The following is a 14297-nucleotide window of genomic DNA, read 5'->3' on the forward strand; positions in this document are numbered from 1 at the left end:
ATTTTTAAAAGTCAGAATTTTATTTAAAAGATAAATATTAGAATAATAAATAATATTTATATTAGAGACAATATTAGTCAATTCTAAACCATATAGAAGTGAATTAAAAGATAACATATCCTATTTCGGGTGTGGGTCACTCTTTGTCCTTTTCGATTAGTCATTGGCTGGAAAGTGTGACCTCTCACTACTTGTCTTTTAGTTTTTTTTTTGTTTTTTTTTTAGATTTCCACTGATTTTTTTGTTTGTTTGTAAAAATGCATATAAATTTAACCTCTGTTTTTTTTGTTTTTTTTAAACTTTATTTAGTTTGTTAGCCTTTTTCAATAAGAATAGAATAAGACCTAAAGTAATAAACCTCTTAATTTAAGGCTATGTGAGAGCTACTTTGTAAGGTTATCTTAAACACGCTAAACTAAAACTTCAAAAAAAAAAACAGATGAATCTTCAAAATTAATAAGTTGATCTTTAAATGAATACTCAAAAATTATTGTAATGTTAGCCAAATACAATAAACAAAATCTAATACAATTAACTTGTTTGTAAAATTGCTTCTAGTTTTACTCTCGAATCAAAAAACTGATCCTCGAAAACAAAAACAGCTAAATGCTGATGAAACAACAATGTGTGTATGTGTTCCTCAGATGCTAAAAATATCAGGCAGCCTGTGGCTGTGTGCGTTCAATTAACTGACTAGCGAGTTTGAATGTTCTTGCAGAAAGAGCCTTACTCTGATCGATAAACTGCTCATACCTGCAGTAAACAATAGATCACATTATTGTGATTGTAACAAAACAATAAGGGCTACCGACCTCAACTAGTACAGGTTTCAGCAGGTAAGGGTTTGTTTGATATGAATTATGATTGTGGTGATTTATATAAGATATTAAATAAATAATGTTCAGAGTTTTTTTATTCAATTTGATAGAAGAGGTGAACTTACACATTAGGATGCACAGGTTCCATGACAACGGTTCCTGACATGGAATCAATCTTAGCATCGAGCTTAGAAGTTCTAATGAGATTAACTATCCACCTCTCAGCATCTTCATAATTCAAATTCAACTTCTCAGCAAGTACCCTGCAAATGTTACATGATTTTCAGATGAGAAATCCTGTGACCGCTAACAAATCATTTAGTACAAACATCATTTAAGGACTTGTTTGTTGAAGGGTTATAGAAGGATGCTACTTTAGTCATGACAATATCTTGAATACAACAGAAAGTTGTATTTGGATTATCTAAATTGAACAAAAATCATAAGTTTATGAATCAAGAATTATCTAAAGAAACACATCTGTATTCTAGGCAACTTAGTGGAATATTAACGAAAAGATTGCAGTCAGATTGAGGTATGACCCTTTATCAAATAAAAATGTTATTTAAGTTTTACAAAGCCATGATGACCCATGCAGAGGATTGAGTCAAGGGATAATAGATGCTCTTATTTTATAAATCGATGAAAAAATAGACAACAGCTACTTAACGACCAATTTACATCTGAAATAAATTCAAAACATGAGTAGCAAATTACAATTTGAATGCATTGCCAAGTTAAACAAGTTACAAAGGTGGAGGTGTATACCTGATATCAATTCGTTGGTGTATCTTGCAATAGGTTTCAAAAATAAAGAGGCGGGCATTTTCAAGGAACTCGTCTCTCAATGGTACAGTTGAAAAGTTAGCTTCCTCCACTCGTTTTCCGAGGAATGGGTCATTCAGAATGACCTACAACATAGTAGGCAAAGCAGTTAGTAATATGAAGTCTTGATATGGAATTAATAACAATTCAATCTATGGCGCCACAAATACACTACAAAAAGTATCACACCTGAAGTATTCCTTAAACTAAAGCTATCCATATTTAGGTCAAGGGATGAAGATGAGAAAGTAAAAAAGGGAGAAAAAAAAATGGATTCATCCAGCCCCCATGGGAAGAATATTTCTAACATAGAGGAAGAAAATGAAATGGAATGATCAAATTATAAATATAAGCTATGTCACTTGGACCCCTGGCTTGGTTAAATAGTATCATATTAAACACTTCAAAGAAAAGGAGATTACTTCTTCGCATTCCTTCATTTTCTTCTGAGCTTCATCAAAATCATAATTGACATATACAGCTTCCAAGAACTCTATGATGGGATCTCTGTAAGAATACTGCTCTGTCTGGATAACCTTTATGAAATCTTTAAATTGAGGTCTCCTCCTTTTGTTGACAATAAACGCTGTGGCCAGATAACGTAACAGATGAGGTGCATTTGTTTGAATAGCATTAAGGTACCTAGGAAAAATTCATTTTGCTGTTAAATGAAGCCATATATACAAGTTCAATACTAGGTATAATGTTAACAAAAAACAACAAAATCTAATGGCAACCTTAGGTCATGAAACAAATTAACCAGAATTATTCAAGCAAAGAACCATAGTACCATCAAAAGAAATATGCCTATTTTCAAAGAAGACTAATTGTAAACAACAATCAAACTAATGAAGGGATGAAAATTAGGATTCAACAAAATTTGGATACTAATATTATTAGATAATACACTAAGATAATAAGTTCATTTTGCAAGAAAGTTGCATATAGCAATTATGATAACCAAACACTCTTGCTGAAAAAAGAAAAGGCAGACTAGAAAAAACATAAATGAGATTAGCTTCATACTTGTCCTGATTGAATAGATCAATGATTTGTGTTCTTCCATTATCATGACTGAAAAAGATGAACAAGCTCCAGTGCATTAACCATATTCTACTTTGCACTTGATTCATAGGAGAAACAAAACTCTGCATCACAGAGTTAAATAACATCACAATGAAAATATAAGAAGGATAAAGCATATTAAGCAAAAATCTTGTTACAAATGGACAAATGATAGAAACCTTTGAGTCGATATTTTCTTTCAAGCGATTAAGTTCTTCGAGAGCAACATCCCAGTTCTGCATCAATATCTCAGCAGCAAGTTTTCCCCATAATGCACTCAAGCTCCTGTCACTATCAGTGCATAGGGCCCTATACTGGAACAGATAATCAGCAGCACCAGAGTAGTTGCCGCACTCAAACTGGAACTTAGCATATTGATACAAGGCTTCAATCTGATTAGGGCCAATCTGATTTAAAGACAATAATGTACAAGTTATAAATAAGAAAAAGAGAAATGTGTTGCGAAAATTGTAAGGAGATCATATTTATACATAAATTCTAGGGCTAAAGAAGTCCAACAATATCAAATGAAAAAACTAAATAATATAACTCTCTGACAACATAATTGAGAAAGATTTTGGTTATCAACATCAAGACACCCTATCTGACGAATACAGACTCACCCTCAATTTTTGGAGAACTCACAAGATATTTCCTTAAAATCTCCATACCATAAGATTGTACTTCTTCAAAATATTCCATAAAATTATGCGCAGATCATATTCAAATGAAAATAGGGTAGAGAAGGGGAACTAGCTAAAACATACATAAGAACAAAGAGAGAATTGGAATATGAGGGCACATTCATTATTTTCCATTCAACATAATTGTTTCAATTCAAGTTCAAATTCATGAAGAAGACTGCAAAAATCAAACAAAGATTGTCCATTGCTTGTAGCAGTTAGATCCCATCGCAAGCTGGCCTTCGATAATGAAATGTTGCACTCAACTTCCTTTTGCAACTGCGTTATCTTCACCGATGAAGAGTTGCACTGGACTTGCTTCGTAAAAGATCCAAATTGCAGCTATATACCTTCTAGAAGAATGGAGATCTGTCCCAAGTTAGTCCTTCATCTCGTTCGCATTGGATTCAACAAATTCGGGTTAGATTAATAAGCGAGGAATCCAAGTTTTGATTGATGCCTGCTACTTACGTGCTTTATTTGTATGGTTTTCAATATTCATCTCCCATTAAACAACTTTTTTTCCTATGAAAATTACTAAGTATTACCTTTAAAATTATATTTCTAATTAAGGGGTATTTTGGAACGGAGTTGTTATCACTCATACACAAAAGCAATAGTGCTGAATAATAATAAGACTCGGGGTCAGGGAGTTAAATAAACTGAAAAGGTGTTCATTTCCATGTAATCATCTTAGAATTGATTTGAACAAGACTATAAATCGTTAGAAGAGTTAAGCCATATTGTGTTTACAGCACTTCTTCTACTCATGGAAAGATGGGTATGTATCTAGGGCCAACTACCTGGATCTATAACACAGAAAAAATCATCCATTACATAAAAATGGCAAATCTTTCTAACTGATACCACATGTTTTCCAATTACTACAATGGTTAGTTTTTCTTTTAAGTAATGAATACCATGTACACTCGCAATCTACAAACATTCAATGACATTAAGCCAACTATTGCTCGTGTTTTTATTAAAATTACAGCTCTTATGGAACTGTATTCAGTAAACACCTTTATTAGGTTGAGGAGTAACATGGGACATTTATGCAACTACATCTCACGAAAGAACAAAAGTGACATTAGTAATGAGAGGGGCAGCAGCTTCACTTTTGCATCTAAACTAGATCCACATATTTTTGGCATTCACCTTGTATTTATTTCATAGGCACAGGCTAAACAAGAAACACAAATAAAAATATTCATGGTGGTCTAGAGTTGAAAGAGGACCTGGTATTTATCATTGAGCAACTGAATATTATGATTCTGATCGGATCTTAGCTCCTGAACTGAATTTGGATTCTGCAAAAATGTAATGAGAGGGGCAGCAGCTTCTTCCAAGGCTTTCAGCCTTCCAACCACCTCAACTCTCCTTTCTATCATACCTAGGAATAAAAGAAATATACAGAAATTTGAAAACATTAAAAAAAAAAAAAAAAAAAAAAAAAAAACTCAAATACAAATGACCTGCTAGAAATATAGAACCCTCAAAGAATTATGAAATCAAAGTATCAAGTTCGTGAACCCTTGAGGGGGCGCTACAAAGAGGGAGATGGAAAACTAACGAGATAAAGTGAAAAATACCTTGAGGAACCTCCTCCGTGTGATAGAGAGACTTGTGAATGTCCATGGCGTAGTCGACCATGTTGGTGTTATTGAGGAGCGCAATCTTAGCCTTGAGGATGTCTTCATCAGGGTAAATCTGGAGTTCCTGGAGGAACTCGAGTAGAGGGAATACCAGATGGCGATCCAAGTTGGGAGCAATTCGCGCCGTGAGGTCGTTCTTTGCCATGGCTGCACTGGTGACAAAGATAGAAATCCTTTACCCTAGACAGAAGAGAGTTATAAAAATAGCTGTGTACTACAATGTAATTTACTTCTTCCTTTTCTTTTTTTTATTAAATATTTAATTTACCACACCAATCTTATTTTCGAACATTATAAATATAATTAAAAATATAAAATTAAAAATATTTTTATTTATTATATTTTTATAAAAAAATTTAAATTTATTTTGTAAAAAATATGGTATAAACAGTATTAAGTGCTTCAATTTTTTTTTTTAAATTCTCAAAGTAAAAATGCATACACCCTGTCCGAAACCGCCTAATTACTCTCCCTAATATAGAGTCTAAAAAAATCAATAAATAATTTTTCAACATGTTTTTGATTAAGTTTTGATTTTTTTTTTTTATGAATATGGATATTGATACATTTAGAATCAATTCTTTTTTTCTTCTTCTTTTATTAAATGCATGTCATATAAATTTGATGTATTATTCAATTGACCATAAGAGTAGTTTTCTTTTTTTCACTTTTTTTTTTCATTTTTTTTTAATGTGGGTGTACTTTTATCTTAATTGTTTAGACTATGTAAAAAACAATAATTTATTCAATTTTTATGTTACTCAACGAATAATGATTATTTTTTATAGATAATTTCTCACTAAAAATGGAGGAATTATCAAACAAAATTTGCAAAGTTCATAACTTTGTAATTCACTATTTGAAAATCCCAACTTCTAAGCTATAGTTGGGTTTGAAAAAAATATTATTTTAAAAAATATATTTTATTAGGGTATAATATACTGAAATTTTATAATTATACATATAATAACAAATTTAATAATATTTATTCGTTCAAATTCAACTTCGTTCTAACTCCAAAGTTATATATCATCCCAACTAATGACGAAATCAAGGGAGGGTTGATGTGGGCTTAAGCCCACGCCTAATTTTTTTAGGGGTGACTTGGTAACTTGCAGGTTGTAAACGTGGCACCTCCGTTGGGTTACATTTATCGTTTTGTCATTATAATAAGTTTTTGGGTTTGAAAATAAATTTTTCGGTTGGAGAAAAATTACTGTTTGATATGACATTTACACCAAAATAAATTTGAAAATAAATTTTTTGGTTGGAGATAGTCTAAGACCCCATAAATATACAACTTTCGGGACCAACTTTAATTCCCGTGTAAACAAAATAATCAATAGACCTAGTAGTATAATGTGTGAAATTCTCAAAAATAAGTAAAGGCATGAACTTATCAACTTACCTTTATATATGTCACAAATAGGTGAAATTAGCTACTACTTATCAGTACATTATTAAGAGTGATTAGTGATTACATTGATTCATGAATCTTTGGTAGTTACTAAAACAAATTAGATTGAAGTGGCTATATGAAAATCTAAATATTTGAATTACTATTTCAATTGTTTTTTAGTGTAGTATATGGATATAGATAAATCGTCAAACTTTTAATAATTATAGTTTTTCGATTAATATTATTCATAATGATATTATTACAATATTTTTTAAATTTTATTTTTATAAGTTAATAGAGTGAGTCGGAAAGTTAATTGTTTTTCTTGAAAATCTACTACCTTGATAATTTGTTAGATAACGTGTTTATATATTTTTTTCTTATTTTAAAGTTTTTGTGATGTTTTATATATTTTATACTTAAATGGTTATTATCATTTTTAATATAATATATCATTTTAAAGAATTATTTTATTAAAACAATGTTTTCGTCTTAAAAAAAAATATGAGATAAATTAAAAAAAAAAGGAGAAATTAGATGAAATTGACTATAACAATTGTCTTAATTGAGTAGATGACCTAATAAAAATTGCACAAATGAGCCCTTCATATTTTTCGGACAAAAATACTCTGTCGCGTTGCGTGACGTGATGGCGGTGGCGGTGGCACACTCGACGAATGTCGCGTAACGCGACGCTGCGTTGTGTGACGCGATTGCGATGACACACTCGACGAATTAAGGTTCCGTAACGCGACGTGATATTTTTGTTCGAAAAATAAAGAACGGTCATTTGCACAATTATTATTTGACGCTGATTATCTGCCGCAATTTTTTATTTTTTTTATCAGGTGTTAATCATCTGAGATTATTATGGTCATTTCATGGACGCAATTTTTTATTTTTTTTTATCAGGTGTTAATCATCTAAGATTATTATGGTCATTTCATCGCATTTCTCATTAAAAATAAATATTGATTAAAGTGAGAGTGAGTAAATATGATAGATAGGGATAGTTCTCAAAGTACAAAACCATGTGTATATATATTTTTATTTAAATTCGTACTAAAATATTATGTGATTATTTAACAATAATATAGAAAATTAAGAAAATATAGACACCATAAATAAAGGATAAAATAAAACCGATACTACACTGAACTGTGTGTTCTCCGTCTAGTTCGCTTCCCTGCATTTTCGTGATCGCCAACCAGGATTTACGCCATAGATAGACAAGCTTAAATGATGATTCTGGTTAGATCTGTTAGGCTCAGTCGACGGCCATTTCGGTGGATGATTCCGAGCCAATATTCAGATTACTCCACATCCCCTTCTGCATCCGCTATTCATGCAGATCGAACCATCCGAGAAGGACCGAGGACTAATTGGACAAAGGACGAAGTCAAGTCCATATACGATTCTCCCGTCCTCGACCTTCTCTTTCACGGGGTATGTATGTGTTTTAACTTTTCTCTCGCTATTTGCATGTGTGAAGAATGAAATGCTATACAATACAGTTGGCACAACTGGAAACAATTACTTCTAATTTGCATGGATACTTGTGGTTAATCGAACTTCATTATACATAGTGTTCAATAATTCATTAATTTTATTTCGTAATTTTGATATTTTTGGGCATTATATTTAGCTTGTTCTTGATTTTGTTTGTATTGCTATTGTTGTTATACTATTGAAGTATTAATACACTTTATTTTGGAACTATGTATACATGAATTCCATTACTGTCCTGTGGTAAGTGAGTTTATGTTCATCTTCTTGAAGGCTCAGGTCCACAGAAATGCTCACAACTTTAGGGAAGTACAGCAGTGTACTCTATTATCTATCAAGACTGGAGGGTGCAGTGAAGATTGCTCTTATTGCCCTCAATCGTCTAGGTACAATACAGGGGTGAATTCCCAAAGGCTTATGAACAAGGACAGTGTTTTGGAAGCAGCACATAAGGTGCAATCTTTACCCAATTCCCTAATTTTTTGGGTTTTGCTGCATCAGAATTACATGTTCAGTCTATTTCATTGTCGAAGCACAATTTCACAGAGAAAGGGCATTCCTAAGTTACCAAGGAAAAATGATTGACTCGTGTTTGGTTTCTTTATTGTTGATCAAAAGAAACTTTTCCTGTTTTCGATAGAAAAATGGTTCTGTACTAGTTACACATTTTAAAACAATTTTCCTATCCACAAGAGAATACCTAGATTTGACTATAGAAAAAACTGAGATAAAGAAAACTCTAAATGCGACACTCATATTAGGATATCTTTAAATGCTTGAGATTAAATGTGCAGATAGATTCTTCTAGGCAATTAATCTTTCATATATCATAAGATGACTTATCTTGAGTATAGACTATAGACATATTAATTCGGTGAAATTAGATCCACTGCAATTCTCATTTGCAGAGGAAATAGCAATGTTAATCATTTTTTTACCAGTGGAATAATGTAGGCCTTCTAACTGTTTACAGGCAAAGGAAGTTGGCAGTACTCGGTTCTGCATGGGTGCTGCATGGAGAGACACAGTGGGAAGGAAGGCTAATTTCAAGCAGATCTTGGAATATGTAAAACAAATAAGGTAAAATCAATTTATATCTATGTCAATCTTGGGATTATTTGTTCATCCTTGTTCTTGTCCATGAACTAACAAAACATCTCCAGAACCAAGTACTTTCATCACTAAAATTCATTATTGCTATATACTTCTGTACTGTACATAAATAATAATCAATTTGATACTTACTGATTAAATATGACAAATACAAGAAATTATGTGAATGCATCAACTGCCTGAGTGAGGACTATGCACACACATATTCAATGATACATTAACCTATGGAAGGGGGGATTGAACCCTAGACCTCCTAATTATGTCTTGTAACATCAAGTCTCTGTAGTGTATAAAATTATAAATATCTTTCATGGATGACAATGGTACATTTGGCGATGAAAATTTGCTTATAGCCTTGCATTGATAAGGATAATAATTATTTAAATGTGGATTTAAACCTAAAGATAGTGATGATATATGTCTTTATGCTATCGAAGTGTCATTTTTTATTGAATAGACTTGTTGGCTTAAATTGTAACTGTAGCAGTTTTCAGGCTCCATTTGTTTTGTACTACAAATTCCAACGATTGTCATTAACATCATCATTCCATCTTCCTTAAATGATTATAATTTGTGATTTGCCAGAGGCATGGGTATGGAGGTCTGCTGCACCTTGGGGATGCTAGAGAAGCAACAAGCTTTAGAACTGAAGAATGCAGGTCTTACAGCCTACAATCACAATCTGGATACTTCAAGAGAGTACTACCCCAATATAATATCAACTAGAACATATGATGAGCGATTAGAGACAATAAATCATGTTCGGGAAGCAGGAATTAATGTCTGTTCAGGTAATAATAACAAGTGATAACACCTTTTGTTACCTCGTGAATTAGTTTGGATAGAGATTGAGGCGTAAGAAATAATCCAACTCTGTTTGCTTAGACTCACCTTGAATGGTCTGTGTTGTGTCCAATCGGCTTTCTTCTTTTGTTCTAATTGGTAGCAAATACTGGTTTCTTAGGTGGAATAATTGGGCTCGGAGAAGCAGAGGAGGATCGCATGGGTTTGCTGCATACCTTGGCAACACTCCCTGCACATCCAGAGAGTGTTCCCATCAATGCTCTTGTTGCAGTCAAAGGCACTCCCCTTGAAAATCAAAAGGTGAATCTAAGTGACTCATAACTTTAAAATAAACATGTGTTATTTGTTTCCACTTTGTGCTTTCTTGATGTCATATTTGACATTTCCTTTTGCTGATTGATTTCACAAATTTTGAAAGGAATATAATTATATAAGGATTATAATTCGAAATTTGAAGCCTTGTTATCAATTATGTATAATAGAATTGGAAGAAAGTTTATAGGAAAATGTTATACACATTTGATGATAACATTCTTCTTCTTTACTTGAACTGTTAAACATTAAACAATTTAAAGATGAAAAAAATAAAATAATTTGGGATGGTATAATTGGATGAAATTTCAATGAATTGGAAGTCGTTTTCTACTTCCTCACAACTTTTGAATATCTTCAACTACCACATTATCATGTTCACTCACACACATAACTATGAGTTTAAAAAATTTAAACTTGAATTGGAACAGATGGGTAGTTAGGAAATTATGCATAAATAATTTTTGTTTAAAGGGCGAGTTTATCTGGATTATGACTAAGTTTATATTTTAGATCCCGATGCAGATTATGTTTTGGATGAAATTGAAATATTTTGGCTAATTCTTATTGCATATTTGATCCATAATCCTCGATGATTGCTGAACTATATTCTTATAATCCATATTTATCTTCTTTAGCCAGTTGAAATATGGGAGATGATCAGGATGATTGCTACAGCTCGTATAATCATGCCAAACGCAATGGTCAGGCTCTCGGCTGGGAGAGTTAGATTTTCCATGCCTGAACAGGCCTTGTGCTTCTTAGCCGGAGCTAATTCCATTTTCACTGGTGAGAAACTGTTGACTACTCCAAATAATGACTTTGATACGGATCAGCTCATGTTCAAGGTACTAGGATTAGTACCAAAAGCACCCAGCTTTCTTGATCAAGACACTGAGAATTGCTCAGAAGAAGCCGCTATTTCTGGTTCGGCTTGACTGATCTCTTCCTTAAGGAGCTAGAACATGAAGAATATGATGTGAACCATGGTGGTTTATCCTTTGTGTTGGCCTCTTTACATGTTCATCCAAATGTCAAAAAGAAAAACTATTGTGATGTGCAATGAATCTCATATGATAGTTTCCTTTTCCTACCCATCATAATTGATCCCCATATAAGTGATACAATGTTGCTCTATTTCTAGGCTCCATAATTTTTTAGGATATGGTTAGGATAATTATGTTAGTGAATAATTATTAGTATTTGTTTATCATTTAGATTAAGTCTACAAATCTTGGATTTTTAACTCTTATTATATACATAGCCACAACATTATTGATAATAAGTTTAATTTTAAAATTTATCTTCTTTATTTAAAGGCTCACATTTTATTAAACTCGTGATAAAATGTGACATTGTTTGTGTTTTTAGTGCATGTCAACTTCAACCTTAAATTTTAATTTGAATTTTTAGTACACTTATTTTGATTTTTCATGGACTTTTCATTGATTTTATGGAATTATTTTTACAAATTTAGTTTGTATCACTCCTATAAAGTTGAACATTTTCACACTAGAAAGAAAATATTAAAAAAAATGTATTTATATTAATTTGATTATAATTAAAAAAAAATAAATGAGTATTATTTTATTTTAAATTCATACTTTTGAAACATGTCCCGTCAGTCGAACCGGTCGTCAAATCGGATTGTCGTGATGAAAAAATCAGAAATGTAATCAGTCCAGTTAAATCTGGCCAACCAACCGGTTGGACCGAAAATTCGACAGGCCGGGTTAACCCAGCGGGTTTATCCTACCAACCGGTTGGACCGAAAATTCGGTAGTTCGGGTTAAACCAATGGGTTTATCCTATTTTTTTTAAGAAAAAAATCACTTTTTTTTTTCTCACTTATCACCCTCTCAGTTTTCCTCTCCTTGTTTTTTGGTTCCTATTGAATTTACCTATTTTTAATTTAACGTGGGTAAATTATCGATTTTTAGTTCTAGACACTAAGAATGACAAACTCTTTCATTAATCTCAAGTTCCACCTCCCACCTGAACCTCCCACCTGAACCAGCTGATTCCGTTTTTACCCGATTAAAAAACGATTTAAAGTGACATTGTAAGTCATAACTTAAACCTAATTTCTTCTTCAGATTTTAATGGACTGATTTTGGTAAATGATATGAGCATTTTGTGAATAATAAGTAGTTGATATTTATTTTAATTTTGTTAATCCATGACTTAAGAGTTTGTATTTATTTTAATTGTGTTCTTCATTGTAATTACGAAAGAATATTTTAAATTTTGATTAATTGAATTTTTATTATTTTGCATTACTCTATTTTATTATTATATGAAATAAACTTATTCAGTTAGTTGAACCAATAATCCATCCCCTTCACCGAGTTAATGACCTGATTGAATTTTAAAACTATGCTTTTACCTTATTAATCCATTTCAATGTTTTACTTATAATCTATTTTTCACGTATTAATTTAATAGAAAATATACTTAAACTGATTAAAATGTGTTTAAGTAAGAAATTAAAAGGGTATTTGTTAGTAGGGGACAGAGTTTATTTTGATATACAAGTTTAGGGATTATATTCACTTTAATTACTAAAAAAAGAAGAATAAGAAGAAAGAAAAGGAAAAATATATAGTGGAGAGAAAAGGGGGAAAAAGAAAGGGGAAAGAAAGAAAGAGAAATGAAAAAGAAACCCCACTCCATGCGCATTCATGTCCTTACCAGCTGCTCTCTCTACTCTCTACCTGCAACTAATCATCTTTCATCACCACTTTCCACATCTATCATCTCTGGACCTCTGATCTTCTTCTTACCTCTAACTATATGTTTGAAAAGGACTTTTACTGAAAGAGAATGTCGGATGATGAAGGAGGAGAAGAGTACCTGTTCAAAGTGGTTATAATCGGAGATTCAGCAGTCGGAAAATCGAATCTGCTATCTCGATATGCTCGAAACGAGTTCCATCCCCACTCTAAGGCGACGATCGGCGTTGAATTCCAGACACAGAGTATGGAGATTGATGGAAAGGAGGTGAAGGCTCAGATTTGGGATACTGCTGGTCAAGAACGATTTCGTGCTGTTACCTCCGCTTACTATCGCGGTGCTGTCGGTGCTCTTGTTGTTTATGATATCACTCGTCGAACCACATTTGATAGCATTGGCCGTTGGCTTGATGAACTTAAAAGTAAGAATTATCTTTTGAACATACTTATCTTTTGATCAATTGAATAGATCTTAAGATTGTAGATTATATTGTTAGGAATATAATCCATAGTTGTTGCATCAAGGAAATTCTATAAGGAATTGACATGATCAGGACATGATGCTCTTTTTTGATTAATGTTATCTGAAAGTTTCTTGTTGAAGTTATTGAAATGATGATCAAATCTGGAAAGTCATCAAGTTTTGAAAATAGTGAGTGATTTTCTGGCAAATTGTTGATGGCATGATTGAATATTTGAATGATGGAAAAGATCGTATCACTATAAATGCATATATTTTAACTTTTTGTTGTTGTTTTCCATTAATGAATGATGATATATGGATGCAGCACATTCTGATACAAGTATTGTAAAGATGTTGGTGGGGAACAAAAGTGATTTGAAGAACATAAGGGCTGTGAGTGTGGAAGAAGCAAAAACCCTAGCAGAAACAGAGGGTCTATTCTTTATGGAGACTTCAGCTCTCAACTCTACAAATGTTAGACAAGCTTTCGAATCGGTTATTAAAGAGATCTATGGAAACATGAGCAGGAAGGTATTGAATTCCGATGATGCGTACAAGGCAGAATTATCTGGCAACAGGATAAATCTCGTTAAAAACGGCGAAGATGATCCAAGCTCGTATCAATTCTTTTCTTGCTGTTCGAGGTAAATTGTTTATCATCAGCTAAACTTTGCATACATATAATTGATTAAATTCCTTGTAATGAAACCATCAATGAACATGTAGAAACCCTAAAATGAATTGTATTGTTCTTAAACCAATAGAATTTCTTTCTATATGATAATTATCATTGCTGTTTTTTTTTGCTTGCTAATCAACTTAAAGTCTCGTTAACTCTTTGAATAGTGAGGTTTATGTTTTTTTGGAGATTAAATTTGATAATTACATCTTGATATTTAGAAACATTTAAAAAATAATTACA

General features: G+C 32.2%; 3 protein-coding genes across 3 annotated transcripts; 2 read left to right on the top strand and 1 right to left on the bottom strand.

Moving 5' to 3' along the window:
* Positions 1 to 446: 446 nt before the first annotated feature.
* On the bottom strand, positions 447 to 5226 carry LOC124926944 (eukaryotic translation initiation factor 3 subunit E-like). The gene is made up of 8 exons (XM_047467278.1): positions 4984 to 5226; positions 4630 to 4784; positions 2888 to 3115; positions 2670 to 2791; positions 2066 to 2285; positions 1587 to 1729; positions 944 to 1081; positions 447 to 753 (listed from the first exon to the last, which is right to left on the bottom strand). The coding sequence occupies exons 1-8, from the start codon at positions 5189 to 5191 to the stop codon at positions 657 to 659; spliced, it is 1311 nt and encodes a 436-aa protein (XP_047323234.1). The 5' UTR covers positions 5192 to 5226; the 3' UTR covers positions 447 to 656.
* Positions 5227 to 7589: 2363 nt separating this feature from the next.
* LOC124926653 (biotin synthase, mitochondrial-like) lies at positions 7590 to 11408 on the top strand. The gene is made up of 6 exons (XM_047466925.1): positions 7590 to 7891; positions 8225 to 8404; positions 8925 to 9031; positions 9650 to 9855; positions 10029 to 10168; positions 10819 to 11408. Exons 1-6 carry the CDS (start codon positions 7685 to 7687, stop codon positions 11116 to 11118), a joined length of 1140 nt encoding a protein of 379 aa, XP_047322881.1. The 5' UTR covers positions 7590 to 7684; the 3' UTR covers positions 11119 to 11408.
* A 1408-nt stretch (positions 11409 to 12816) lies between these two features.
* On the top strand, positions 12817 to 14173 carry LOC124926142 (ras-related protein RABA5c-like). Its single transcript, XM_047466318.1, has 2 exons — positions 12817 to 13334; positions 13701 to 14173. Exons 1-2 carry the CDS (start codon positions 13004 to 13006, stop codon positions 14021 to 14023), a joined length of 654 nt encoding a protein of 217 aa, XP_047322274.1. The 5' UTR covers positions 12817 to 13003; the 3' UTR covers positions 14024 to 14173.
* Positions 14174 to 14297: the final 124 nt, after the last annotated feature.

Source organism: Impatiens glandulifera, chromosome 2, assembly GCF_907164915.1.
Source record: "Impatiens glandulifera chromosome 2, dImpGla2.1, whole genome shotgun sequence".
Lineage (NCBI taxonomy): Eukaryota > Viridiplantae > Streptophyta > Magnoliopsida > Ericales > Balsaminaceae > Impatiens > Impatiens glandulifera.

Excerpts from the sequence above, each read along its gene's own strand:
- LOC124926142 (XM_047466318.1), top strand. The coding sequence starts at position 13,004 with ATGTCGGATGATGAAGGAGGAGAAGAGTACCTGTTCAAAGTGGTTATA. Across the intron at positions 13,335-13,700 it reads TTGGCTTGATGAACTTAAAA|CACATTCTGATACAAGTATT; the intron begins GTAAGAATTATC and ends ATATGGATGCAG.
- LOC124926653 (XM_047466925.1), top strand. The coding sequence starts at position 7,685 with ATGATGATTCTGGTTAGATCTGTTAGGCTCAGTCGACGGCCATTTCGG. Across the intron at positions 9,856-10,028 it reads AGGAATTAATGTCTGTTCAG|GTGGAATAATTGGGCTCGGA; the intron begins GTAATAATAACA and ends CTGGTTTCTTAG. Across the intron at positions 10,169-10,818 it reads CTCCCCTTGAAAATCAAAAG|CCAGTTGAAATATGGGAGAT; the intron begins GTGAATCTAAGT and ends TATCTTCTTTAG.
- LOC124926944 (XM_047467278.1), bottom strand. The coding sequence starts at position 5,191 with ATGGCAAAGAACGACCTCACGGCGCGAATTGCTCCCAACTTGGATCGC. Across the intron at positions 3,116-4,629 it reads TGCTCAATGATAAATACCAG|ATTGGCCCTAATCAGATTGA; the intron begins GTCCTCTTTCAA and ends TCTTTAAATCAG. Across the intron at positions 2,792-2,887 it reads AAGAAAATATCGACTCAAAG|AGTTTTGTTTCTCCTATGAA; the intron begins GTTTCTATCATT and ends TCTGTGATGCAG.